Source organism: Perognathus longimembris, chromosome 19 (assembly GCF_023159225.1).
Source record: "Perognathus longimembris pacificus isolate PPM17 chromosome 19, ASM2315922v1, whole genome shotgun sequence".
NCBI classification, from domain to species: domain Eukaryota; kingdom Metazoa; phylum Chordata; class Mammalia; order Rodentia; family Heteromyidae; genus Perognathus; species Perognathus longimembris.
The window spans coordinates 36,276,237-36,304,232 of NC_063179.1; the positions used below are offsets into that span (position 1 = coordinate 36,276,237).

The 27,996-nt window shown below is 35.8% G+C and overlaps 1 protein-coding gene across 1 annotated transcript in view; it reads right to left on the reverse strand.

Moving 5' to 3' along the window:
• The window catches only part of Pde4d (phosphodiesterase 4D), a 1,139,603-nt gene that overhangs the window by 881,310 nt on the left and 230,297 nt on the right, over positions 1-27,996 (reverse strand). The window contains exon 3 of the mRNA XM_048368311.1: positions 16,939-17,168. Coding sequence (XP_048224268.1) covers positions 16,939-17,168 — 230 coding nt within the window. The remainder of the gene's footprint in view (positions 1-16,938; positions 17,169-27,996) is intronic.

Consider the following 27,996-nt stretch of genomic DNA (forward strand, 5'->3'; position numbering starts at 1 on the left):
CCTTTTTCCCCTGCTTAGCAAGTCTCCCTGAGGAGACTTGCTTGACCAGCTACCTTTAATGTTAGATTCTCACTATAAACAAGAAGGTCTCCTCACTGTTATTTCACAAGTATTTGGAGAAGTCAAGATCGATGAGATAGTAGCTAGAAGATAGATAATTATAGTTCTACCTCGGTTGTATACAGTTCCTTGTTTTGATATCAACAATCTTTGTAGTCACTACCTCCTGTAATTAGAAAGGCATTTGTATCAAGTTCCTGCCCTCACAGTAGGAAACTTCCTCTACTTCTGTATTTGAAACAAATGTCATGCTGTATTGATCTTTTACCCTGTAATTGTAAAATTGGTTTCTAACCCTATATAAACCCTGGCCCTCTTGGAATAAAGTATGCATTGGTTCACTCGCCTTGCATCCCCCGTGTCCTGATTTCGACTGCAGTTACCCAGGTTCAACACCTGGGTGCTGCCTTTGAGCTTTTGTGCTCAAGGCTAGCAGTCTGCTACTTGAGCCACAGCTCCACTTGTGGCTTTCTTGTGAGTGTGGGCAATGAGAGAAAAGAGATTTACAAACTTTGCTGCCTAGGCTGGCGTTGATCCATTTTCTTTAGATCTCAGCCTCCTGAGTAGCTAGGATTATAGACATGAATCACCAGCACCCATCTCCAATTTCATTTTTAAGCTAGTCAAAATTTTCGAAGCCAAGTTGGGTGCTAGTGGCTCATGCCTGTAATCCTAGCTACTCAAAAGGCTGAGATCTGAAGATGGCAGTCCAAAGTCAAAGTTCCGTGAGACTCTTATTTTCAATTAACCACTAAAAACAAAACAAAAAGAACCCAGAAGTGGTGCTGTGGCTCAAGTTATAGAGTGCTAGCCGTGAGTACCGAGAGGCTCAGGCCCTGTGTTCAAGCCCCAAGCTGACAAAAAAAAAAGTCAAAGCTCAAAGAAAATATCATGTATCCAATCTTGAAGAATTTGTAAATTTATATATCCAACCATTTTTCCTCACAGTACTACTATTAAGAAGCAGAAAGTCACTAAGTTACTTGAAATGATTTATAGCTCACAAAGAGTAGACTTCTTATATTCTTTCCATTCTACTTGAAAAGATTGTAAGAAGAGTAGATATCTTATAGTTTTGTGATTTTTTTTCCGGAACCAGGGACCGAACCCAGGGCCTCGTGCTCGCCAGGCGGGCACTCTTCCGCTGAGCCAGATCCCCAGCCCCAAGAATAGATATCTTATTAGGACATAAGTATGAAGAAAAATATTTTGAGACATGGGATTATAATTGAGAATAGAATGCTGTATGCATATTAAAATGGTACATATATTCCAGGGGCTCAAGGGTATATAATTTGGGGCTTCTGTGAATGTTCTAGTAATATGTCTATTTTCTCTGCTTCAGTTTTTGGGAATCATCTGCCTTTGAAATACTTCTTAAATTCTTCAAGTGTATGCACACTTGCACAAATACATTCATGCTACAACAAAGAGAAATGTCTTCAAAGGTAAGGATATCTCTAACACATGCTTAATGAACAGTTTCTCATTTTCATGTTTGTCTTCAGAACTTTTACATTAGGAACAACTGATAAATGTAACACTAAGGAAGTGTTATACAAAGTGATCCAATGTTCAAAGGGGTGCCTGTCTCAACAGAACAGAAGCATCAGAATGAATTTTCCTTCAGGGCCAGCTTCTCTTAAGAGAAAGGAGGGAAATGAGTGGAGAAAGAAAGAAGATGGAAGTGAAAGGGGAGAGGAGAAGAGAGAAGGGAGGAAGGAGGAAAAAGAGCACTGAGACAGAGAAATTAAAACAAAGTGGTACTTATAGACTAAAGGAAGAATGTTCTCCAGAGGGAAAAGACATGCAGTTTGTAATTTCATACTCTTAATTAATTGCAGTGCAAACCACTCTCATTAAAAGTCCATTTTAAGCCTACCAGCTTAAAGAAGTAATTACAAAGAAGCCCTGTCCTTGTCTCCTTATTGAGAGCATTACAGACTTTGCCAGGGACATCTCAAGAGGCTCGGCTCTTCCCTCCCTTCCTTTTTGTTACCTTTTTATGTGAAGAAGAATGCACCACAGTGAAGCTCACTGTTTTCCTTAGGGTCCTCCTATGATCTTTTCCTACTGATCCAATAACCAAATCCTAGAACAGTCTGGGACATCCCTGTACTCCAATTTCTAGAACAAGAATGTTTCCTAGCATATTCAAGTGTTGTATATTTGCCTGTGTTCTGTGTTGCCACGAAGAGAAATTAACACTGATGGACATAAACAAGAAATGTACCAGAAGAATGCAAGATGGAATTCACAAGGGAGAGAGAACAGAAGCAGATAAGCAGGATCTGAGTTAAATCAGTTTGCCGAGATTTCTGCTACTCAACAGCTGGGTTGATAGCATCCCTGGCTACTTCATCATGGCTAGTACCACGTAAGGGTACTGTGGGGTCTCAGCCACTTGTGAAGAGTGGGAGTCCTAGCAAGGAATAGCAGACTGACCATGAGGTTTCAAGCCCTACAATCACTGCCATAGGGATGACCAGAGGAAACGTGTTCCTGCAGTTTCCCTAGTGGAAGGCTGGGCCTTCTCTTGTCCCTGTCCTAAGACCTCTCCAAAACAGAAGAGTACTGAGGACAAAGCAGACAAACAAGCTGTCCATCCCAAAGCCTTAGCTCCTTGAGGGCTTGTTCCTCCATCTCGAGGGCTGTGTTCCAACCGTTCTTAAATCAGGGTTTTACTTTCTTATTAAAGATAGGAAAAAGCACTTGCGTTGTTGACATTAGATGAATACCCTACATAGCCTCATTCCCAAAGAAAGTGAGAACTGCAACCCAAGCACCAGTGCTAAACAACTCTGGGTTGAAGCATACATGCTTGCTCTAGTGCTGAACAATCCAGGGACCATGCAAAGATAATGGGTACTTGCACCATGAAACAGTTGCTCTTGGAAAATAAGAGTATACATCAACTAAAACAGGTCATCTGTCATACCTGGGTCCTTCACCCAGCCTCAGTTTGAGAATCTCATTTCACTTCAAGATTCTATGAATCCCAAACGACATTCTGCCTAACCTCAACTACTTTTCTAGTTAGCAAGACCTGGATTCAAGACCTGGCTATAAAAAAAGAATCTACAAATCACTTTTCTTTGCTTAATCTTTCTGTAACATGAGTAAGTTTAATGATTATGTTCTCCTTTGTTTCAATAAAACAAATACTTCATTTTACTTGATTAATAGTTCCTTCTATAAAGAATTTCTCCATAGGCAGCCAACAAAGAAATGGTTATATGAAACAATCTAGAAAATTCTAAAAGACTCAAGTATTTTATTGTTCCAGTAGTTGCCAAAAATTATTTTTTGGGCAGAACAATACTAGGGTTGAACTCAAGGCATCCGCCTTGCTAGGTAAGCATTCTACCACTTGAGCCAAGCTTCCAAATAATTTTTTCTTCATTTATTTTTCATATAGGAGCAAACATTTTTGAACAGGGATAGCCTCAGATAACAATCCTCCCACCACTACCTCCAACTAGACCACAGGCATTTGCCAATATATCTAGGTTATCAGTTGGAGATAAGGATCTTACTAACAGTTGGCCTAGCCTGGATTTGTACTATAATTATCCAAATATCCATCCCTGGAGTGGGAGGATTGTAGGAACAAAATTTCCTATTAAAATATCATTTTGTCATTCCATGTGAACAACAAAATATCATGAATTTTATTATTTTTTAAAAATTAATTTAATTTTATTGTAGGGTTTTGTAGTTACATATGTAAGGCAATGAGTACATTCCTTGCCAAACATTGTTACTCCTCCCTCATTTTCTTCTATTTTCCCTCCCTCCAACTCCCTTCTGCCGCAATTTGTAAAGTTCATTTCCAATGTAATATCTTGTATCACTATGTCATTGGTTCATCCTTTTTCCTTTGTTTCACCATTTTATGATTCTCCTTCCCTTCCCCAAATCAGGTAAAAATATACATATATGTATATATGAGACACAGGGTACCAAAATGAAAAACCGTGACAAAAAAGGATAAACCAAAGGGGGAAAATATGAAAGCAATAACTTCACACATTACATTAAAAACAAACACAAAGAAACAAAAATTCCTTTTGTTTTCATAGCTTGGAATTCATTTCAGTTAGTATCATCTTACATGGTCACATGTACATAGCTATTGAGCTATTGCTATCCTCTGCTAGGACTATCTTAAACAAAGGCTATGGTAAACAAGGTTGCAATGAGCACAGTTGTGCTGGTAGCTCTAGTATGGCCTTGTTTGTGATCATTTGGGTCAATGCCCAGGAGTAGGATTGCTGGGTCATAGAGAAGCTCTATGTGTAGTTTTTGAGGAACCTCGATAGTGCTTTCCAGAGTGGTTGAAGAAGTTTACATTCCCACCACAGTGTGGTAGCATTCTTTTCTGGCCATATCCCTGCAAGCATTTGTTATTATTTGTTTTCCTTGATAATGGCCAGTCTAACTGCGGGGGGGGGGGTGTGGGGGGGGAATCTCAATATGGTTCTGATTTTCATTTCTTTTATAGCCAGAGATGTTGAAGATTTCTTCATGTGTCTATTGGCTATTACCATTTCCTCTCCAGAGAAATCTCTTTTTAATTGTTTAGCCCACAGGGTAAGAACAGATACCCTGAAAATATTAAAGGATGGGACAGGGAATATACTAGGGCTGCTTGGCACAGGTCAAAACTTCCTAAATAATGATCCAGAAACACCACAAATTCAAGAAGGCTAAAAAAATGGGATTCCATTAAACTGCACAGCTTCTGCATGGCAAAGGACATAGCTAGGAAGATAACTAGAAAGATCACAGTTTGGGAGAAGATCCTTCCTGGCCCTACAGCAGACAAGAGCCTCATATCAAAATTATACTTAGAGCTAAAAAAAATAACCCCCCAAAACAAATCCTCAATTAATTTCATTTTTTAGCTTTTCGTAATATAACTAAAGCACTTCAGTCAGTGTTTGTCACATGCTAAGACTCAATAGACACTTAGATGAATATAACTACAAATAAATATTGAGGGCTATTCTTAATGTAATATTGATTGGATGAACATATATTTTTCTTAACTGACATCAAAGTGAGAGGAAAATAACCATAATACTGCTATTCCATGAAGTTTAAATTTTCATGATACTTTCCAGGTCTCAATCTCATTGAAAGATGATTTGCTTTGTAGTGGTATAAGATTAATATGAATGTGCTTTTGTAGTTTGCTGTTTTTCTCCCAAAACATTCAAAATACTCCCATGCTGGCATGTAACTATCATAAAGATCATCTTAACAATGACATAAAGACCAAGCATGTGAATTTTCATTCTCTTTTGTTGACTGGGCTTCCAAAAGCAAATAATGTCTTTAATGTATAAAGAAGTTTTATAGGAACAATCAACTTAAAGTTATTAGTCTTCATGCCAGTTTTCTCAATGAATATTGGATGGAACATACCAGAATTTATGGTACAAAATATGAGGACATGGGTCTTTGGTCTTCATTTGTTGGAGTACATTCTGAAAACCAATCTAACTTCACATCTCTTTCTAAGACAAATTGAGCCCTCTCCACTTAGGCAATATCTTTATCAAAGCATTTTGTGACCATAAAGCACTTTACAGTTGCTAAATTCTAGTCACAAGAAGTACTTTAGAGGACATGGATTTAATCAACAAGCAATACCACAGCATAAATAAATAAAAGAATGAAAAAAGAGACAAGATTTTAAAATTATGTTGACATAAATGTCTTATCTAGGTTACTGCCATGTCTAAAACATTAATTTCTATCCAACAGTTTTCAGTAAAAATTAGTAGATTGCAAGTTGCTCTAAGTTAAAAAAACCTCAAAATAATAGGTTGTACCCAAGTGCAGGGCAAAACCATATGTACATGTTTCATCAAAGCCCCATTTACCAAAGAATGTTTTCTACAAATAGAATTGTCAGCCTAGAATTCCAATTGCATTCTTGATTTTGCTGCTAAAATTGGTAGCATGATGAACCGGAATAGTACTTGAATCCCAGAAACAGTATGCAAGGATATTTCAGGAAACAGTAGCAGTTAAGTCAATAATCATTTCTAAGAAAGGAAATTCTCAAAAGAAACTCAAATGCTAACTCATAAGATTTAAGTTGCTAGGATAATTAGCTAAATAGTTACATATATATGTATATAAAATAAATAAAATGTACTCTGAAAATGATAATGTACATATTTTACAAATGTGACTCATTCTTCATTTTCTAAAGCCCATAAAAACATCTAGAAAATGCTTGGGTAATTTTGAAGATTCAACCACCCCTCCAAAAAAAAAATCAGGATTGGCTGATATTTACAGTAAATGTAGAAAGTGTAAGAACCCATAAATGCCATGGTGAGCCTTCTTATTTAAGCTAGAACGAACAGTCTCAAAGTCTCCAGAATCTCTCTGTCAGGAAGCAATGCACCAATTCTTAGAAATGTTTCAACTTCATCTCTCATAGTCAATTAAGAAAACTACCCCAGAGAAAGGCTCCTTCTCTTTCTGTGTTCTTTCAGGTCCACACATCCAAGCTTCTCTTAACTTCTCTCCTCAGTATGAATTTCCACTGCTGTTTCCTGCAAAGTACTCAGTGAGGTGCCCCGGAACCCTCCTTCCATGTTGAGCAGACTTGTTTTCATCCTTTCATCCTCGACATCACTACTGATGAATAATTTCACATTGTAGCTTTTATAAAACTTGGCTAATGCTGCCACTTTTCTTCATTGCACTGAGGGGCGCCTGTTTTTCAGTGCTGAGTAGGGGGTGAGTTCTCTCCTGGTCTTGCACACAAACGTACTGATCTTTATTTTTCCACTCCTGTTAAAACCTCATCTTTCACATTTTGTCATCAGATGTGATTTCTGCCACACTGCTTTACCTCATTCACTGAAAACTGCCCATCTTCTTAGCACCTTGATGTTCTGAGTGCTATGGCTCTCCTGGATGATTTCAGTCAGTATGAAGGAATCCACTTTAGGTTCAAATCTTTCATTCCTTGACCACTTCCCTCCCCACCCTACCCCCATACAGCCATCCTCGTTCCCAGATTATTCCTATATCTTGAAAATACCTTAAGTACTTGAAAACTCCTCTAGTACTTGAAGCTTATTATTCAAATACAGAACCTTCCAAATACAACCTCCTCTTATTGCTGCTTATTCAGTTATTCTAAATTCACTGAGCCCTCCAATAGACATTAACCTTTCTATATGAGTAGAGCATCTTATATCCACTCATTTCTATATCCACTTTGCTTATCAAAAGTCTCTGTCATGTTCATTCACTCTCATGTGAATGCTGCCAAATCCCTTGGCCTATTTTTATTATACTGTTTCTGTTTTCCAATTTGGACTGATCCATATTGAAGAACCATATATTATCCTGGTAGTTTGTTTTTCTATAAGTTAGGTAGATATTTTGAAATTTTACTGTCTTTTATTTTCTAAAATGACTTCCCTCTTTCATGGTGCTAATTTCCTTAAGTTTGGTTGAACATACTTTTCTTCTGTATTTTTCAAAGTCAGGCATTTTGCTCAATATTATGTATCCAGTTAGAAAAACTTCTACTTAGATAAACAAGATATTAAAAAACAAAATAGCTTGGGTTTAAGAGAATCATAGGCTTAATTAGATGTGGTTGGTGGTACATGCCTGTAGTTCCAGCACTTAGGAGGCTAAAGTTGATCACAAGTTTTAGGCCAGTTGGGTTACATAGTGAGATATCTCAGTAAATCACAAGGAAAAAAGGAACCTCTCCCTCAACACTTCATTGACTAACAGTTTTACAATGTATAATGATGATCAAGCAAGGTATTATTTGTAGCAAAGAAAATAACTGATGAATGGAATGGTAATTATGTTGTGATATAATGAGTTCTCAGCTCTTCCATGTGAATGAAAGATTCTTATATTCTGTCCATTTTCATGGTAAAATTAATGCTTTCAGTGGTTTTACTTTTTAAAAATTTGGGATTATTTGTAAGGAAAATGAAGGACTTGGAAAAAATTATACTAAGTGAAGTGAGCCAGACCCAAAGAAACATGGACTCTATGGTATCCTTCATAGGGAATAATTTGCACAGGTTTAGGCTAGTCACAGCAGAGGATCACAAGAGCCTAATAGCTATGCCCTTATGAATGCATAAGATGATGCTAAGTGAAATGAACTCCATGTTATGGAAACGACTATTACCTCACTGTTATAATTACTTTCAACATGCCATGTGAAACTGTCGCTTCTATTGTTGATGATCCTCTTGTATCCCCTTCCTGTGGTTGTACCCACAGTATCTCTGTATCTTATCTGAGTACATTGGAAACCGTGTGTACTGACTGGTATTAGAACTAGGAAAGTAAAAGGGAATACCAAAATCGAGAGACACAGGGTAAAAAGTCAAACGACTACAAAAGCAATACTTGCAAAACTGTTTGGTGTAAATCAACTGAACAACTCATGGGGGGAAAGGGAAAAGGGGAGGGGGAAAGGAGGAATGAGGGAGGAGGTAACAAACAGTACAAGAAATGTATCCAGTTCCTAACATATGAAACTGTAACCTCTCTGTACATCAGTTTGACAATAAAATTTTTTTAAAAATGTGGGATTTCCGGGCTGGGGATATAGCCTAGTGGCAAGAGTGCCTGCCTCGGATACACGAGGCCCTAGGTTCGATTCCCCAGCACCACATATACAGAAAACGGCCAGAAGCGGCGCTGTGGCTCAAGTGGCAGAGTGCAAGCCTTGAGCGGGAAGAAGCCAGGGACAGTGCTCAGGCCCTGAGTCCAAGGCCCAGGACTGGCCAAAAAAAAAAAAAATGTGGGATTTCCAACCAGTGTCTACAACTAAAGCAAAGCAATTAGGCACAAAGAAGGCCTACAAACAGCGACTCAGTGATACGGCTTGATAAATACACACATTTTCACTCCCTGCTGCTTTTTAAACCATGATAACCTGAAGAAATGGAAAATTTTGATCTACAAAGGAAAGTCTGACCATGGTATAAGATAAAATATTGGTGTTGACATACAACAAAATATTGTGGCATATCTCCCATGTCCTTAACAAGAATTCTAAAATGTTACATAAATGAAAAGGAGCTACCATCTGAAGGACATAGCATTTTGATGATAATATTATTTTGTACAGTGAGGACATGGAAGATAATGTAAGATCTTCAGAGATTCCATGATACTGAGGGGTTTTTGATTGTTAATTTAGATCAGATTCATAAATTGCTACCAAGTCTAGAAACCAAACAAACTCAATGTTGTTTATCAAGATATATTGAAAGCAAAAAGTATTACATTACCCTTACAGTTAAATTTAATAATGAAGTCACAAAATTTAAAGCCAAAGACTAGGTTTAATTAAGCCAATGTACTAAAACAAAGAAAAAAAATTTTATGTTTTGTGAGCATGCTAAGAAGTTTTTTTGTTTAAAAAACCTGGTTCTGCCAATCAAAGGAAAAAGAACCCAGTTTCTTTTATGTAGCCTTCACCTTCAAGATTATTAGAGCTATCACTTCTCAATTTCTTTGCAGTAATCATTTTTCAAAACGACATGTAGCTCACAAATACTAAAATTCCAAAGAACCTGTTATAATCACAATTATGTATCCCATTCTCAATCTTAAAAAGCTCTACCTAGTGGGTTATAGATATTCCATATAATGTTCAATAAGAACTAACCAAATAAATCTCTGGAAACTCTGAGCACATATCCAATAGAAAGTTACAAGCTTAATAGGGAAACTGTGAAATCCAATGCTCTAGCTCCATCAATCCTCACAACTAAAATACCTCAAAAGTGAAATGCCCACTGTTAATGCCTTCTAAAGTTAAAAAGAACAAACTTGAAAGACTAGTTGTCTCTACTATAATGAGGATATTCTTTTTCTTTTTAAATTTTTTACTTGGATTTCTATTCAAGAACAAAATGCTAAAACAATGTTTCTTAAAAAAAAACTGTTCACTCAAGTGAACTGTTTGTACTCAAGAAGACTGGGTGATGAATGGTTCTTCAAAGAATCTCATGTCTACCAGGCATTTGGGACAACCCTACTGTGAATAATACACACTCTATAAAATATGTGTTGCAGTAGAACATAATATAGGACTAAGTAACCTTTTCCTTGCTCTGTTGAATAGTTTATTTTATCCTCAGGAGTGACCATTTCTCCTTGTGGCCTTTTCACTTCATTTTTCCCCCTCATAGGACACAGAAATATAAATATACCCAGTATACACTTTTAGACAGGTAATAGGGATGGCAGGGATGAGGAAGTGTTTGTAATACACTCCACCCACAAGTACAGCAAAGTATCCATCCATCCACAGCTGTGTAATTCTGTCACAAGGGAACAACTTGCTCCTTTCATTATACATGATGCACCAGTGATACATAGCTGGGAAGAGTGAGTACCGGCTCCCCCTCCTTTCCTCTGTGCAGCAACTATGATATGTGTGTCTAGCTAAAGCCTTGCGAGACTCTCACTATGGGCCCAGAGATCACCCGAGAAGATGAGTCACTGCCTGAGTCCAGAGGGAGCTCGTGGTGCTTCCTTGAGAAATCAATACGCATTTACTTTCAGAAATAAAGTGGCAGTAAGGAGGAACTCTGTTGGTATTCCAAAAGAATAGAACAGTATGTGAAAGCAGGAAATGTCTGCTGAGAGGCTAGCTGCAAGACCAAGATTCCTTGACACAACTATTACATATTCATAAGAACTATAAGCTTCTGCATAGGAACACATTTCTGATTCCTTTATCTACTAAATTATCCATAGTTCCCTCATGCGTTACTTGCAGAGCTATTCCCAATAAGGAACCAAACAAAAACAACAAACAGGATTCATTCCAGTACTTTCTTGAAAGAGTGTAGTATGAACAGCTGTTTCTGCAGTTGTAAATGAAGAACTTACACTCTACAAAAAACTATGTTGAGACTTTGTCTTCACAGCAAACCACCAGGCAGACACACACATTATTTCTTCTCTTGGCCCTTGGAAAACCAGTGGAGTGTTAAGTGACCTTAAGATGACATAGCTAGGGAGGGGTGAGGCAGGGCCTATTTCATTACGTTTATAGCCAGAACTCCAGTGTCTACACTCAGTACTTTGCCATCAGCCACCACTTGGAAGGTGCTGTCATTTCCTTTTTTTTTTTTTATTGGCAGTCATGGACCTTGAACTTGGGGCCTCAAGGTTAGCACTCCACCACTTTGAGCAACAGCTGTACTTCCAGTTTTCTGGTGGTTAGTTGGAGGTAAAAGTCTCACAGAAATTCCTGCCCAGAATGTGGTCAGAGCTCAGCCTCCCGAGCAGCTAGGTTTACAGATGTGAGTCACCAGAGCCTAAATGTCATTTTGTTCTTAATGAATGAAATGTCTGTATGGTTCCTGTACGAAGGTCCCATTTGCCACCTGTACCCACTGTCCTTTTCTTCAGGGAAAACTGCCCTGCAACTTCAGCATCATATGTATATCTGCTCCCTTTTTTAAGTGGGATCTTCTTTTTGTGTGGCCTGCACAAGTCACCTTTTCTTTCTTATTTTTCCCTATTAACTGACCATCCTTCCTTTTCTTTTCTCTTACCTAGAGCTCATGCTTCACCATGTCTCTTATTCTCATTTTTCTGATAGACACAATGATTCTTTTTTCCTCAGTGCATGTACACATCCATTTCAGGCCCTACTGAACCAAACAAAAATATAAGATGAAAATGCAAACTTCTGTCTGGCAGAAATTAACAAGGAAAAGAGAAAAATAGAACAATATCAAGATTGGCATATCACAAAGTTGGTTTTCAAATGTATAAGCATATTAAATGAAAATAGTTTCACTACTCATCAAGGGAATATAAACTAAAACCACAGAAAGGCAAACATTCACCAAAATGACTTAGATCAAAAAAGTAAAAATAATTTCTGGCAAAGATGTGTAAAAAACACAACTGTAACTCCCATATTCTGTTGGAGGGAAGATATAACATGACCCCATTTTAAAGAGTCATTGGGAAATTTTTTTAAATGACTATGTCCATGAGTATGGTTTAAAAAATTCATTCCTAGAAATATACTCAATCAAAATTATTGCATGAGTCTCAAAATACTTGTATAGGAATGTGACTAGCAGCTTTATTCATGATACCCCCAAACTAGAAACAATCTAAATCAATCAACAAGAGAAAATATATAGATAAATTATTATGTATTCATAGAATGGGACACTAAAATACAGGAAAAAAACTGATGATAGACTCACCAACATGGACAAATATAAAAAAGTTATTTTGACTAGTTGCAGCAAGACATAGAGAATTGAACATTTTGATTTCAGTTGTGTGACATTAAAGAAGAGCCTGAACTAAACTTTATTAGCAAAAGTCAGAGTTTGGATGTGGTAGCATTTGCCTAATCACAGCTATTTAAAAGAATCATATTTCAAAGTCAGATTAGAAAGTTAGAAAGACCCTAAGAGAAAAGCTAGTCTTAGGAAGTAGAAAGAATAGGATTATTGTTTAAGACAAAAATGAGTAAGACCCTGTTTCACATACAAGCCAGGAGTGTGGGTATTCTATCTGGCCTCAGCTACTCAAGAGACAAAGGAGGAACACAAGATGAGACCAATAAAAACAAATAAATAAATATATTAAAAGTCAAACAAGCATGGAGACAGAGTTCATGTGGTAGTGTGCATGCCCTTCAGGCACAGCCCTTGACTTCAATTCCTAATGCCACACACACACAAAAAAAATCTAACAAAACTCTAAACAAATAAGCAAAGCAAAACAAAAAAGAAAAAAATCATATAGGCCATTAGGTAGTAATTACATGGGTGAATAGATATCTAAAATGAATATGTACACTTAAAATTTGCATATTTACTGCATTTAAGGTATGCCTTATACTTTACAAAGTAGACAGACAATTATCTAGCAGAGCAATATGAGAGATGCCAGACAATTTCTGTGTCTAGTTTATAAATGTTTAGGTCATAATTAGCTGTCCTGTTTACTTCAAAGAAGATTAGTAAACAGCCAGGAAACCTGAATGATGCTGACCTGTGTGGAAAATTAATGGGTTGTGGGTTGAAGTTTCTCAGTATCCCAGGTCTTGATAATATGTTTTGTGTTCATTTAAAGTTTATTAAGGTACAGAATCACAATACAGATAATCTAGCAGTTTAGGCATATTTGAAGTATATACCTAAACATATTCACATTCACATTGTTTAGAAAAACCTTGAGGAAGATTTATGGAGGTGTTAATAATAAGTCTTTTTTTATACAGTATCCTGACACAGTACTCCATGAGGAAGCTAATAAATGCAATCCATAATACTGATTTTTGCAAGCCAAAGTTCCTTTTCTGACACCAATTATTCCCAGGACTTTATAAAGGAGTACAAGTCTTTCGACTTTCTGCCTCATACTTGGCAGAACTATATAATATACAGAAGAAATAGAAAAAAGCTATGATACTAGGAAAGAAAAGAAATACATATGGCATAAAAAATCTCCTCTCCCATAAAAAACATCATTGCCTTTGTAAAGGTCTTAGCATGGTGGACAATACAACCTGAGGGTACAGGTAACTTTTATTAATAGGGAACTTAGGCTATAGGCATCCTAGCTAACCTTCTGGGATAACTGTGAAGGAAACTCACGATTCCTGTTTAACTGAATTGCCCCCAGAATATAACTATAAAATTTCTGTTGTTTAGACACTTGAAAAAATTGTAATCTTGATTTGCCTATTACTCAATATTCAAATCATACAATATATTTGCTTAATATATTTTTAGTCTTGTTTTCACTGATTTTTTTATTGTCAAAGTGAAGTACAGAGGGGTGTGGGGAGGAGGAGGTGGGGGAAAAATAAGGGAGGAGGTAACAAGTTGGATAAGAAATGTAATCACTGCCTTACATATGCAACTGTAACCCCTCTGTTTTCATTGTTGATTGGTCATAAAGTGACTGATTTAATTTTGCTGCCTTTTGGAATAAAAAAGCCATCCTTGCTCATCCTCTCTTTGTTAAAATATTCTTTCATAATATTGAATACATTTTAAATAATATGCAAAATCTTATGTTCCTGTAGAACACAAAAACAAATATGAAACAACAGAAGTACCATGATACAGACAATTCTGAGTCATGAAGTTCTTGGCAGTTGGAGAATATTTATTTGTTTTTAACAACACATTCAAATTTAATTAAATAAACTCAGCCTTTACCCAAGATTTTAATTATACACATTCTCCAAACTACCTAGAGATAATATTAAGCATACTGAATAATTTCCTCTTAAGAGCAACATGAACTTGAAGTGCGAAATCATGTTTACTCCCTAGGTTTTTTTAGAAACTAAAGTTAATTGTTTAGATCAGCAGCTTAGTTTATTTCAATTTAATCATATACCTTACTGTACACACATGAAGAAAGAAAGATAATTATTCTAAGATGGACCTTGTGTGTAGAAACGAGTTAATCAGGTTTCTGACTATTGAAAGAGAAAGACCCATGTGGAAAACTGGCCCTTTCAAGGAATTAGAGAATTTAGATTTCAGGAAAAATCATCACAATTCAATAAAGATTATGTAAACAATATAGTTTCTGCTGAGCATCTACTTTTCTTCTAGAAGTCTGGAATGTTACTATGTGCTAGGGTTCCTAAATGACTAGTTCCCAATACAATTCTGGGCACTGAGGCTTGCAGCAATCGTTCAACCCTGTAATCCTAACTATTTGGTTGATAGAGATTGGGAGATGATTGTTCAAGGCTAACCTAGGCATAAAAGTTCATGAGACTCCATCTCATCCAATGGCTGAACACCGGAGCGTGCCTGTTTTCCCAGCTACAGAGGGAATTACTATGGCTGGGAAGAGTAGCATGTGCCTGTGATGCCCCGAAAATACTGAAAAGCACAAGTAGAATGACTGTCCTTCAGCCTGCCCCAGGAATAATGTAAGACTCTACCTTGAACCAATGTAAATGGTGCCATAACCATGGTTCAAGTGGTAGAGCACCTACCTACCATGTTAGAGGCCCTGAGTTATAATACGTAGTATAAAACCAAACAATAACAAGAACAACCACAAACTTTCCTGGGCATGGAGATCTCTTAGTAGGCTTATAATCTTCCTTCGTAAAAGATGTCCCTGAAGACAACTCTTCGTGAGTGTTATTACCATTCATTGCTGGATGAATTAAATACATTATATTTATTATATTTGTATTTAATTTCCTCCAGATTTTGTTCCAGGTGCCTTTCCATATGCTCATTTTGCTTTGAGTCCTTTTGCTATATATAATAAATATGCATAGGAATATTTGGAGAGTTCAAGACCTCTCTTAGCAGACCATTGCAAAGAGGAGTAGTCTTAGTAGTCTTGACACATCTGTAAATTCTTCTCCCCAAAGATAAAGAGTTGTGGTATTGATCCCAAAGATAGAAGAAATATTTTTAAGAGGGACAGTGGTTTCTTTTTCAAAGAATATCCACATCAAGTTGTCACCTGCCTGATCAATATGTATGCATTCTTTATAATATGGTTCATGCATGCACACATACACACACAAACACACACACACCCTAAAACCCCACCAAACATTTCCATTGCTTCAAGATGAGATTTTGCTGTCTTCTTATTTAGTAGTAATTTCTCCCTCTCTTTTAAACACACAGTCCCGTTAGATTACAATTTAAGCAGTAAATTTAACATCTTAGGATAGAGTTACCAGCTAAATTTCTTTTGAGAACAAAACCCAAAAGGCATCTTGCCTAGAAATGTCTATAACTTGGCTAAGAATGAAGAAGAATGATATTTGTATCAGGAATTTATTTGGTTTTTTTTGTTTGTTTGTTTGTTGTTTGTTTGTTTTTTTTTGGCCAGTCCTGGGCCTTGGACTCCGGGCCTGAGCACTGTCCCTGGCTTCTTCCCGCTCAAGGCTAGCACTCTGCCACTTGAGCCACAGCGCCGCTTCTGGCCGTTTTCTGTATATGTGGTGCTGGGGAATCGAACCTAGGGCCTCGTGTATCCGAGGCAGGCACTCTTGCCACTAGGCTATATCCCCAGCCCCGTGGAATTTATTTGGTTTTGTCCTAGCAAATGTTCAAGAGTTGTCCATGTCGAATAGTGTATCCTTTCTATCCAAGAGTTTTAAAAATGCAGTGACCAGAAGAATAAAAAACAGATGTGTCCACCTATCTTGACTCTCTTTCACGTTACTTGCAACTTGATAGTATGGCTAGTAAAGAGAAAAATACCATTGGCTACAACCCAGAAAAGGAATTTTTTCTTTAAAAATATATACTCTGTAAAGTAGGAAGTTACATGGTTCTAATGCTAAAAGAAATTACCTTATGTTGAGAACTGACACTGTATTCTAGTAAGCAGTATGGTGAGGTGTCAAAGGCCAAATTACTAGGTTCATGAATATAATTGCATATTTCCTTTGATTCTAATTACAATCCTATTTACTCTTGAATCTTCGATCATATCAGTGAGCATTGCCTACTGTTTCCACATAAGTATGCCTACATGATAATTTGTCTACTAGTTTCATTTGTTAGGAAGCCTTTATCAAGTCACACACATGGCCAAGCTTAATTTTTCACAGAATAATTCCCCTTTCCTGGATGCTTCTTAGCATTCAGCAATACATTTGCAAAACATTCTTGTAAAATAGTATGGCTAAAATATCTCATCCTACAGCTAGACATGCTACCTGAGACAATCGTCCTCTTTTCTTTTGCACTCTAGAACCGCCACTGTCCTCCCACTCAACCTAAGCAATGAGCTATCAAAACTCAAAAGACCACAGATTAACAATCATCCTCCAAAATATAAAATGGGGAAATGTCACCCCAGGTCACTCACCCACTTGAGTCTGCAGAGGTGATAGCAATCAGGGGCAGAATCTTCAGAGGAAGGCTGGTTGGCCGTGGAATGTTTTCTGATTCACTTTTCAAGTCAGCTTGTTCCAACTGTCTGAAGGCAAGGGGAGGAAGCTGGATATTGCGGCATGAAAGTCTCCGTACAAGATAGGGTTCCATTCCCCGGAAAGGGTCTTCCTCTTCATTAGTGGAATGTAATGTTTCCTCTGAGGCCTAAGAAAAAGTTCAAGAAAGTGCCTTGAATCAATAAAACTGTCAGAATATGATATTACTATATGACATATTGATACCTTTCTGAGGAAGAAATTAAGTGAAACATAATGCAAGAAAATGTTAACTAGAAATCAAAGACAATAGCAGAATATTGTGTGTAAAGATGAGAGTTCATAACCCAATGTAAAACTTATTTTAAAAGTAGGAGATTTAGTCACCAGTACTTTTAGGTGTGGCTTGGTTGTAATGGTTGACTAACATCCACAATAATTTTGGAATTGATAAACTTTGTGCATGAATTGCATAAAATCAAAAGTAAACAAAAATGATTTTTCTACATTTTAGGAAATTAATTGGAAAAATATATGTATGTATTACTGTCTGTGTGTGTTTGTGTGTGTATGTATGTTTGTGTTTGTGTGTGTGTGAATGTTCACATTCTCACACAGATGGCTATGAAAGAAAAAGGTAGAAAATAAATCCTATTTTTTCATTATACTTGGCACTATATCTGTAACATATGCTTTCATGTGTCTGGCCAACTGTTCAAATAAGACTTTATGAGGGGAATTTTAAAAGACAGGAAAAGAAAACCTGAGTGTCCAGTAGATTTTTTTTTTCAAATTTTTATTGTCAAACTGATGTACAGAGAGGTTACAGTTTCATACGTTAGGCACTGGATACATATCTTGTACTGTTTGTTACCTTGTCCCTCATACCTCCCTCCCCTCTCCCCCTTTCCCTCCCCCACCCCAGGTGTTCAGTTCACTTACACCAAACAGTTCTGCAAGTATTGCTTTTGTAGTCGCTTGTCTTTTTTTACCCTGTGTCTCTCAAATTTGGTATTCCCTTTCAATTTTCTGCATCCAATACCAGTATACACGGTTTCCAATATACTCAGATAAGATTACAGAGATAGTGTAGGTACAACCACAGGAAGGTGATACAAGAACATCATCAATAATAGAAGCTACATATACACATGGGACGTTGAAAGTTGTTACAACTGTGATATAACAATTGTTTCCATAACATGGAGTTCATTTCACTTAGCATCATCTTGTGTGTTCATAAGGGTATAGCTATTGGGCCTTGTGCTGCTCTGCTATGACTTGCCTAAACCTGTGCTAATTATTCCCAATAAGGGAGACCATAGAGTCCATGTTTCTTTGGGTCTGTGTCCAGTAAATTTTAAACTACACCTGAATTTTACAAATCATTCATGTGCAAAGGCAAATCCAGTCTAGAATAAAGCTGTACATCTATCATTTTGATCTGCATTGAGAAAACATCATTACAAGAATGATTCTCATGCAGTATGTGTTAGAAAGTCCATCACAGAGTAAAAGAATTGTTAAATATCTTTATATATTTAATAGAGTGCTAGGTTTAAAAATTCTTAGATTGCCCATTTTATCAGTTTTGTTCTTAGACAATTGTTAAGTATTTGTAATGGGTCGGGTTTTTTATTTACTTACAAACACTAAATGACACCAGGTATTTCCTATAATGGATGATTATCTACAATAGGATATACAATTATGCAGGACAATTCTTTTTCTTCTATGTTTTACAGGTAAAGAAAATTGCCCAGAGAGACAGAGTACTCCTTCCAAAAACTAGTCTACTTGTTTGAAGTTACAACTGCCTGAACTTTAGAGCACCCAGACCTAGTTTAGCATTTTTGTTGTACTTTTTTTATTATTTACTATGGGGAAATTTGATTTAGGACCACTGGAATTATTTCTCCACAAATGGAGATAAATTTTCTCTGAAAATTGAGATAAAAACCTTAAACCTCTGAGGATCATTGTGTAGATCAGATATGAAGTACATGAAGCACCAATACAGGCAGTACTCAACAAAATGACTGCTATGATCATTGGAACTCAAGCTAATCCTCTTTTTCTTTTTATAGCACTAGACTGCCTTTGATGCTCATTTTACTTGTTGATTTCCAACAGAAAATATACCTCCTCCTGATACATATACTGAAAACCATGACTGGGATGTACAATGGGGAAGTCTATTCAGATGCACTATATTGTCTAATTTTATGGAAAATGAAAGATACTGGAAGGACAATCAGAATGTGAACAGGTCAAACCTAAAAACAAAGCTCATTGAGTCCAAATCCTAGATCCAAAGACCTAGATTCAGAAAATTTGTGCTCTGAGGAGACTGCCTTTTAAAAACATTATCAATAGTAACAATGGTTAATGTTTATTGAGTCCTTGTTAACTGGTACTGTGTTTTACCTGCACCAACTTTAATTTATATGAAGCTAATACAAACAACACTAAACCATCTTCATAACTACAGTTGACACTAATTGAGCACAACTTAATAAGTATCACCCTCTGATTTTGAAACCGTGAATAGAACAGAAATCTCTACAACAACATTAAGAATTTATGATAGTCTGTGATTAAATGAGGAGATAGTAAGGCCCACTGTAACACTTATTACTTGTGTGGTCTTAAGGAGTCACTTACCTTTCTGTGTTTTTTGTCTCCTTCGGTATAAAATCAAGATATTATACAAAATAAGCTGTAAAACCATTTTTAGGTCTGAAATATTCTCACTTCATAAAAACTCGTGGCAGGGCTGGGAATATGGCCTAGTGGCAAGAGTGCTTGCCTCGTATACATGAAGCCCTATGTTCAATTCCTCAGCACCACATATACAGAAAAGGCAGAAGTGGCGCTGTAGCTCAAGTGCTAGTAGCCTTGAGCGAAAAGAAGCCAGGGACAGTGCTCAGGCCCTGAGTTTAAGCCCTATGACTGGCAAAAAAAAAAAAAAAAAAAAAAAAAACTTGTGGCAAAAACATCAGTATTTAGTAAGAAGGACAATACAGAAAATTAAGAGAAAGCATACACATCTGATATTCTTGGTTTTTATATGAAGAAAATGAACCTTGGTATATTTGTGAAATTCATTTAAGGATAGAAGTATAAACTTAACCAACACTTGTAGATTGCCAAAGTGTCATAATTAGACACTAACTTCCGTGGCTACATGCTTTGTTCAGGTGGGACAGAAGAAAGGACACAGATACCTATAGCAAAACACTGTTCATATTGAATGCATCTAGGTGAATTTGTCATCTTTTATCTTTTTTCCATTTGTTAAAAATTATCTTTAAGTGTTTTTACAAATTAGTGGCCATTTAACAAAGAAACTTATGAATACAATATATCTTGTACAATATCACTCCTCTCCCCTACCCACCTTTTCCCTTCTAAATTTTGTGGGATATATGTTGGATATACTTGTCTGCCATTTCCTCCTCTTGTCTTCATTTGTCTAAGTGCTTAGTTGCTTGTTACAGGCACTAGCACTAGAGTTATAAAAATGCTTTATCATAAGCTAGGTTAGTTGATGACTAATTTAATGTTCATGACATCTTTTCAATACATCTGCCTCAAGGGGTTATTTATGTTCAGCGATGATCTCTATTAGAAATTAAGTTTTTATTCATGTTTATACATGGTTAAACTCAAGCTTCTTGTATTTTTTAATCCTGATAATATGGAGGAAACCCATAAGTATCTGCATCATAACATTTTCCATTTAAAAAAGTATAGCAAGTGGCACTTTCATACTCTGGATCAATGTGCATCAATTATCTTTGAGAAATACATAGAACAACTTTGGAGGGGGATAAAACAGGTGATTAAATGCCCTAATTTTAAAAAGAAATATAAAGCTAAACACCAGAGCAACATATAAGCTTGTCTTATTGTGAGGAAATGTCATTTTTTGCAAGGAGTTCAGAAAAAAACATTAGTAGTTCTAATATTTCTAAGGCATTATTTCTCAAAATGTGTATTGACCCCTTGCATTAGGACCTCATAGGGTGCTTACTGAAGTTCAGAACCCCAAATCATCTTCCAGACCTGCATAATTGCAAGTGCTATGTTTAGGGCCTAGGATATCAAATAAATCATTGTTGTAGTTTTCATGTAAGCTTAAACTTGAGAATCAATGCTTTTAAACATCTTAGACAAACTCTAGTAAGAGTATTTGGCAAAGATCCAGGAACAAAACATTTATTCCCACTCATTCATAACAACAAACTACTGGATATAATCTAATTGCTGCACTTAAGGATTGGCTTAATCATCCTATGATGAAATACTACAAGAATGTTAAATAATTCAAAGTAAGATGTGATTATGTGAATATGACATCATGTTGAGTGGGAAGAAGATATTACAGAGTGATCTCACTTTTATCAAAACAATAATATATAAACAAAAAGACACAGAAAAGCTTTTCTACAATCATGAAAAAGAACCTAGAAGAACATATCCCAGTTCTCTAAAGAACAACTCTCTGAGTGGTGGTATCAGTAATGACTTTTTGTAAAATTAATTTTATTGTCAAGGTGATGTACAGAGGGGTTACAGTTACATACATAGGGCAGTGAGTACATTTCTTGTCAAACTTGTTACCTCCTGCCTCATGTTCCCCCATTTTCTCTCCCCTCCCTTTCTGCCCCCCTCCAAGTTGTTCAGTTAATTTCCAACATACTGTCTTGCGAATATTGCTCTTGCATTGGTTTGCCCTTTGTCCTTTGTCTCACCATTTTGATGTTCCCCTTCCCTTCCTTAATTCAGATAAATGTATATACAATACCTAGGATATCAAAAATCAAATACAGTGACAATAGAGGATAAACCATAGGAACGAAAAATGAAGAAAAAAAGAAATAATTTCACATAGTAACTTAAAAATAACGACAACTATGTACAATGGAATTCTATGCTACCATCAGAAAGAATGATATCACCCTATTTGTAAGGAAATGGAAAAAATCACATTAAGTGAAATGAGCCAGACCCAAAGAACCAAGTTCCATGGTTTCCCTCATTGGTAATAATTAGTATATATCTAGGATAATTCTAGCAGAGGATCACAATAGCTCAATATCTATATACATATGATCATATAAGATGATGCTAAGCAAAATGAACTCTATGATATGGAAACAAGGTTTTTCATTGATATTTTTTCATTTCTTTATTGTTAAAATGATGTATAGAGGGGTTACGGTTTTATACACAAGACAGTGAGGACATTTCTTATCCAACTTGTTACCTCCTCCCTTATTTTTTAAATGACTTTAAATTGTTTTGGTGATAGTACAAGGATCTATGATTTGAACTCATAGCCTTGCACTTCTTAGATTATCATTTGATCACTTGAACTATATCCCTGGTTTCTTTTACTTTAGTTATTTTTTAATAGGATCTTGTATTTATGCCTGGGCCAAAATGGACTAAATCTCCCCATTTCCCATATGCATGCATACCACCCCACTTAGATTTCATTGGTTGGGATTGGCTGAGCTAACATTTTGTTCAGGCTAGCCTCAAACTGCAGCCCTCCCAAATAGGTAGAAATACAGCTGTGAGTTACCATGCTTGACTTGTTTTGATATTTTTTAACTTATTGGTACACATATTCTCTGTAATAGTTTTACATAAAAAAGCACACAATGAAAGTCATAATTATAAAATAAGGTAATATTCATCTGGGTATAAATGGGATTTACAAATATCTATTTTTCTGTTTTAATATAAAAAGAAAATACTCACTAGTACTTAAATTAATATACCATAATTATGTTAGATTATACTGATATTTGTTATAATAATTAATCAACTTACATGAAATAGTTGGCAGGCAAGTAACTTTAGTGTGATGCTTGTCACTGCTGGAATGAACAACTCTCTGAAAAGTTTACTTAAAGCAATCTACAGTAATTGCTACTTGCAATAGACATGTATTAAATTTGTTGTTATTATTCACTTTTCTTGTGTTATTTCAGTTTCTGTGCAAGATCCCTAACTTCTTCTTTTTTAAATAGGGGCCACAAACCGCTTCCCTTCAGCATAGGGGCATGTACATTACTGGGTTAAATTTATCAGGTTACTGGAAACCTCGGTTTTCAATATTTGTTTTCAGATAGACATATAAAAATGAAATTTGAAGCCTTCTTTGATCTCTTTTAACTTTATAGCTATATTTTCATTGGACTCCTAATATTCCCTTAGAATTTATTCAGCATTTATTGCTGCACTATTCACCATAGCCAAGTTATGAAAACAGCTCAGTTACCCTTCAATGGATGAATGGGAAAAAGAAAGCAAAAATGCACATATCACACACACACACACACACACACACACACACACACACACACACTAGAATTTTCCTCCTCCATCAGGAAGAACACTATGTCATTTGTAGGAAAATGGATGGACCTAAATTTATGTTAAATGAAGTAAATCAGAGAAACAAAAAGCAAATGATTTCTCTCATATGTGGAAATTAGATCATATATATACATATATGTCAAATACAGTGACAATAGAGGATAAACCATAGGAAAGAAAAATGAAGAAAAAATAATTTCACATAGTACCTTAAAAATAACAACAACAATGTACAATGGAATTCTATACTTTCATCAGAAAGAATGGCATTACCCTATTCATATATATATATATATATATATATATATCTTGCATAGAAACGGAAATAATACAATAAAAGTGAATAATAATAAATTTAATATATATGAGATAATATATATAAGGTCTTATATAATATATATTGTATATAGGGACATATGCATAGATATATAAACATATTAATTATAGTACATTCTGGGAAGAATTCCAATGGTATAACTCTTTTCAACAATTAACTTATAGTTTAACAGAATAAATACTAGAAAGTTAGACCTGTGGTGTCAGAGTGTGTGAGGTCAAGAGAAGGGGGTTAGATGAATGGAGAAAAGAAGAGTGAATTAATACGTTTATAATATCTAGTGTGTGTGTGTGTGTGAGAGAGAGAGAGAGAGAGAATGAAATTGAAGGGGTGGTTGGGGCTGGTAGAGATAGGGAGAATTGTGAAAAAGGTGACATTGATCAAGATGTTTTGTACTTATAAAGTGACATATCTATAGAGAAATCCCCTTAAAATACAGTTGTAGTGTGTCTTCCAAAAAGGTTATGCACCAAAGATTTGGTTCCCTATTGGGGACACTATTGAGATGCCAACTTCATAATGGAGTAATTCATTGATGAGTTCTGACTTCTATTAGGAAGTGAGGGCTACTTGAAGGAAGAAAGTCATGGGGGGCGGGGGGAATTGCCTTTAAGGGAAATATCTGGTCCTTAGTCCTTCCTGCTAATCTGCTTCTTTGCCTTCATAAATCGAGGAGCTTCTTCTGCCATTTATTCCAGCAACCATGGTGTTCTGCCTTACCAAAGCCACAGTGATAGAGCAAGCCATGAGCCAAAATAAATTCTTTCTCCCTAAGTTACTGACAATATATAAAGGATGTTATAGGCTCATTATTACATAAAACCTCCATGTTCAGTTAGAGATAGATGTAGGCATATCAGTGAGTGTTATACAATATGTCAAGGGGTTATAAGCTGAAGAAGTGTGTGCCACTTTCACACATTTGACATGAAAACTTTGAGTAAGGTTTCCCATGTTTTTGTCCCACTGTAGTCCTACACCATGTGTTATGGATGGAAGAGCCACAAGATGGAGGAAGCCATAGTTCCTTGATTACTGCTTAAAGGCAAGCCATTTACCTATCAGGAATGCATAATTGTAATTACTTGAGCCATAAATAATCACCTGTTGGGGTAAGCCAATAAACTTTAGTCATATTTTTCTCTTGTTTCTATTTCTTTGAGTTCATTTAATAAAATAGCATTTTTTATTAGGATATGCGCATAGCTATTAAGCCTTTGTGATCTGCTCCTATGAATATCATTCTTTGTTCTCACTGTGTGACTGTCTAGAGACCTGTGTAAAAATTTCATCTTAATGGTGAAATCATTTCCTGTTTTCGTCCTTAATTAAGTAGTTATCAAACATCTCTAGCCCTTGGACTTGGTGCTAGATACTGGGGGTATAGAATCAAAATAGCTACTACCTTTCTTTTTTAAATATTTTAAGTATTTGGAGAGAAAACTAAGTAGACAATATCATTAGTGTTTGATAAAAAGCTATTATAGAAGACTTAGAGTTCTATAGAACTACATTATAAGATGAATCAAGAAGTATATACACCTGATGAATGAAGAAGTATATACTTAGGATGAATGAAGAAGTACATGCATAGGATGAAATGGGATGCTAACTTGTGACATCAATGAGAAAACTCTATCCATCTTAGGCAAATTCGGATGTTACAGTTGCCTCATAAATAGGGCATTTCATGATGTATGTTTAGTCTGTGTCACTATTATTTATAGTTAGCCTCATTGCTGGCTCCACTACTAACTTAAATCTAAGCATAAGTCAAAGTGCTATCTTTCAACCTTTTCTTTTTTTCATCCTATACACCCATGTTGAAAATATAAATGGTTGCTGCCTTATTTAGGACTCCATGCCAGTCTTCAGCCCATAGATGATAGCATACTGTTTTGCTTATATAGCTGTTTCCTATGAGAGCATAGTCATACCTGGATAGAAGGGAGTATATCCAAACTGTGCTCATATGTCTTAGCATTCAAGCCAGTTCCTGGGGAAAAAGTATACTTTTGATATCTTTTGGGACAAGGAAATATCCTTGTTGAAGAAATGACTGAACACATACTTGTTTCCATTTTTCTACCATAAAAATTGGGAAGTAGTGGACAGTATTAAATATCACCAGTGATGTCATATATGTAATTATTAATAAATTAGATGTGAATCTCAATCACATAAAAGTGAATTTTAAATCCTGAAATTTCATTCGATCAAATTGCTTTGGTCATCTAAGTACTGTGGCTCATACCAATAATCCCAGCTTCTTGAGATGTTGGGATCAGGAGAATCATAGTTCAAGGCCAGCCCAGGCAAAAAGTTTGCTAGTCATCCTCTCAATCAATAAAAGCTGGGCATAGTTGTGTGTAATTGTCATTCTAGCTTTGTGGGGAGTCTGCATTGGGAGCTTGTAGTCCAGGCCAGTTTAGGAATAAATGCAGAATAAATGAACTGTATTAAAAAAAATAAGTAAAGCAAGAATGGCTGGAGGCATGACTCAAGTTGAAGAGCACTACCTAGCAAGAACAAAGTCCTGAATTCCAAATTGAGTACTGCAAATACAAAATGAGAAACTACTTAGATACAGCCCCATGTTTGGGCCTTCTTTGAAATACACTCAGCCCTCTAAAACTATCGGTTTCATATCTTGAATTCAATCAATCGTGGACAGAAAGTTTTCAGAAAGAAGAAGCTGAATATCTACTAAATATGGAAAGATCTTTTTTCTTGTCACTCTTCTATCAGTATTGAGTGTTATAACTATTTACATCTATTATGATAGCTTTATACGTAACAGATAATTTAAAGTGAAAGGATTTGCATAGCTCATATGAAAACACTGTGCCACAGACATCCTCCTATCAATCCCCCACGGACACCAAGAGACAATTGTGAATCAACATCGTGGGGATTATGTTGGCCTAATTTTAAAAGAAACAATAATGAAAGAGTTTAGGTATTCTGCACTTCCAGACTACTACATACACTATAGTGAGTCTTCTAGAGATTAGCATCTTAAATAGATGGATATGATTACAGGGAAGGAAAAAGAAGGATGGTTTTTTAAAAAATTATTTGCAATGTGACATTTCGTTATTCCTGACCAATTTTCTGCATACCTAACAAACAATATAGTATACACAATATAGTTTACCTGCACCTGAATTTGAAGAATAAACAAGCAAATATTCAGGACCTGAATCAAGTCTTTAAGGAATATGATACAGTTGAATGTCAAGTATCATAGTCAATTAAAAGCCATATTTATGCTCTAAAAATACTAACCCAACAGTGGACATTGCCCAAATATACTTTTCTTTTATAGTTCAGTGAAATTCGTCATGATATACCAAGACAATAATTAAGAATCTGTCGTTGGGTTTTATAATCCTTGAATCAAATGTTTTTCTCCTGATCTCATTATTTATCACATATGCATTATCTTAAAGCTAAGTGGTAATGTTGCCCATAAAATCTTATAGAAAACTAGTAAGTCAAGGCAATAGAGAGTGATACTTAACACCTTACAGTAATGAAAAGGACCTTGGGCTGAATTAATACAATCCATTTCCAAATGGGCATTTGAATACTGAAACAGAAGAGGTGCTTTGTAAAATGAATTCCATAGAAAAATGAAAATTTGTGCCAAAGGTTAACAAAGATAGCAGGTAGCTCTGCAACATCCACAGAGGACAATCCAAACCTAGGCTATGACTTCATACTGATTAGAAGAGAGAAACCACTAAAGTTTTCTAAAGCTATTTCCTATAAGCAATCAAAACTTCATGAAAGTTTCTAAAAGGAATAGAAAAATGTCTCATTCAGTAATAGTCTCATCAACAAGAAAGTCTATCTGAAACTCTAGGATTCAATTAACCTTTTGTAAATAGAATTGTGCCTTTCTTGGGTGACCTTGAAATATGAAGTTGAGTTTATTTTGCTAGTAGGGGAAGGAAAAGTAAGGAAAAACATGAGTCCTGCCAATTATTCACTTCACAATGATATACAGTAATAGACTCATAAAAAAGAAGCCAACATTTTACTTATTTTTGTATTTTTTAGCCCCTAAATTCATGTTGTTCTGAAAAGTAGGCTAAAACTCATCCAGGCTATTCTTTTAAGGCTTTGAAAAATCTGTCACTTGAGAAATGAGGTATCAAACCATAGCCTTAACAGCAATATTTTTTTTTAAATCTACCATTTTTATTTTCAAGTTCCATTTCATTACAAATACTCATAAAAATCATCACTTCAAATGAGATGA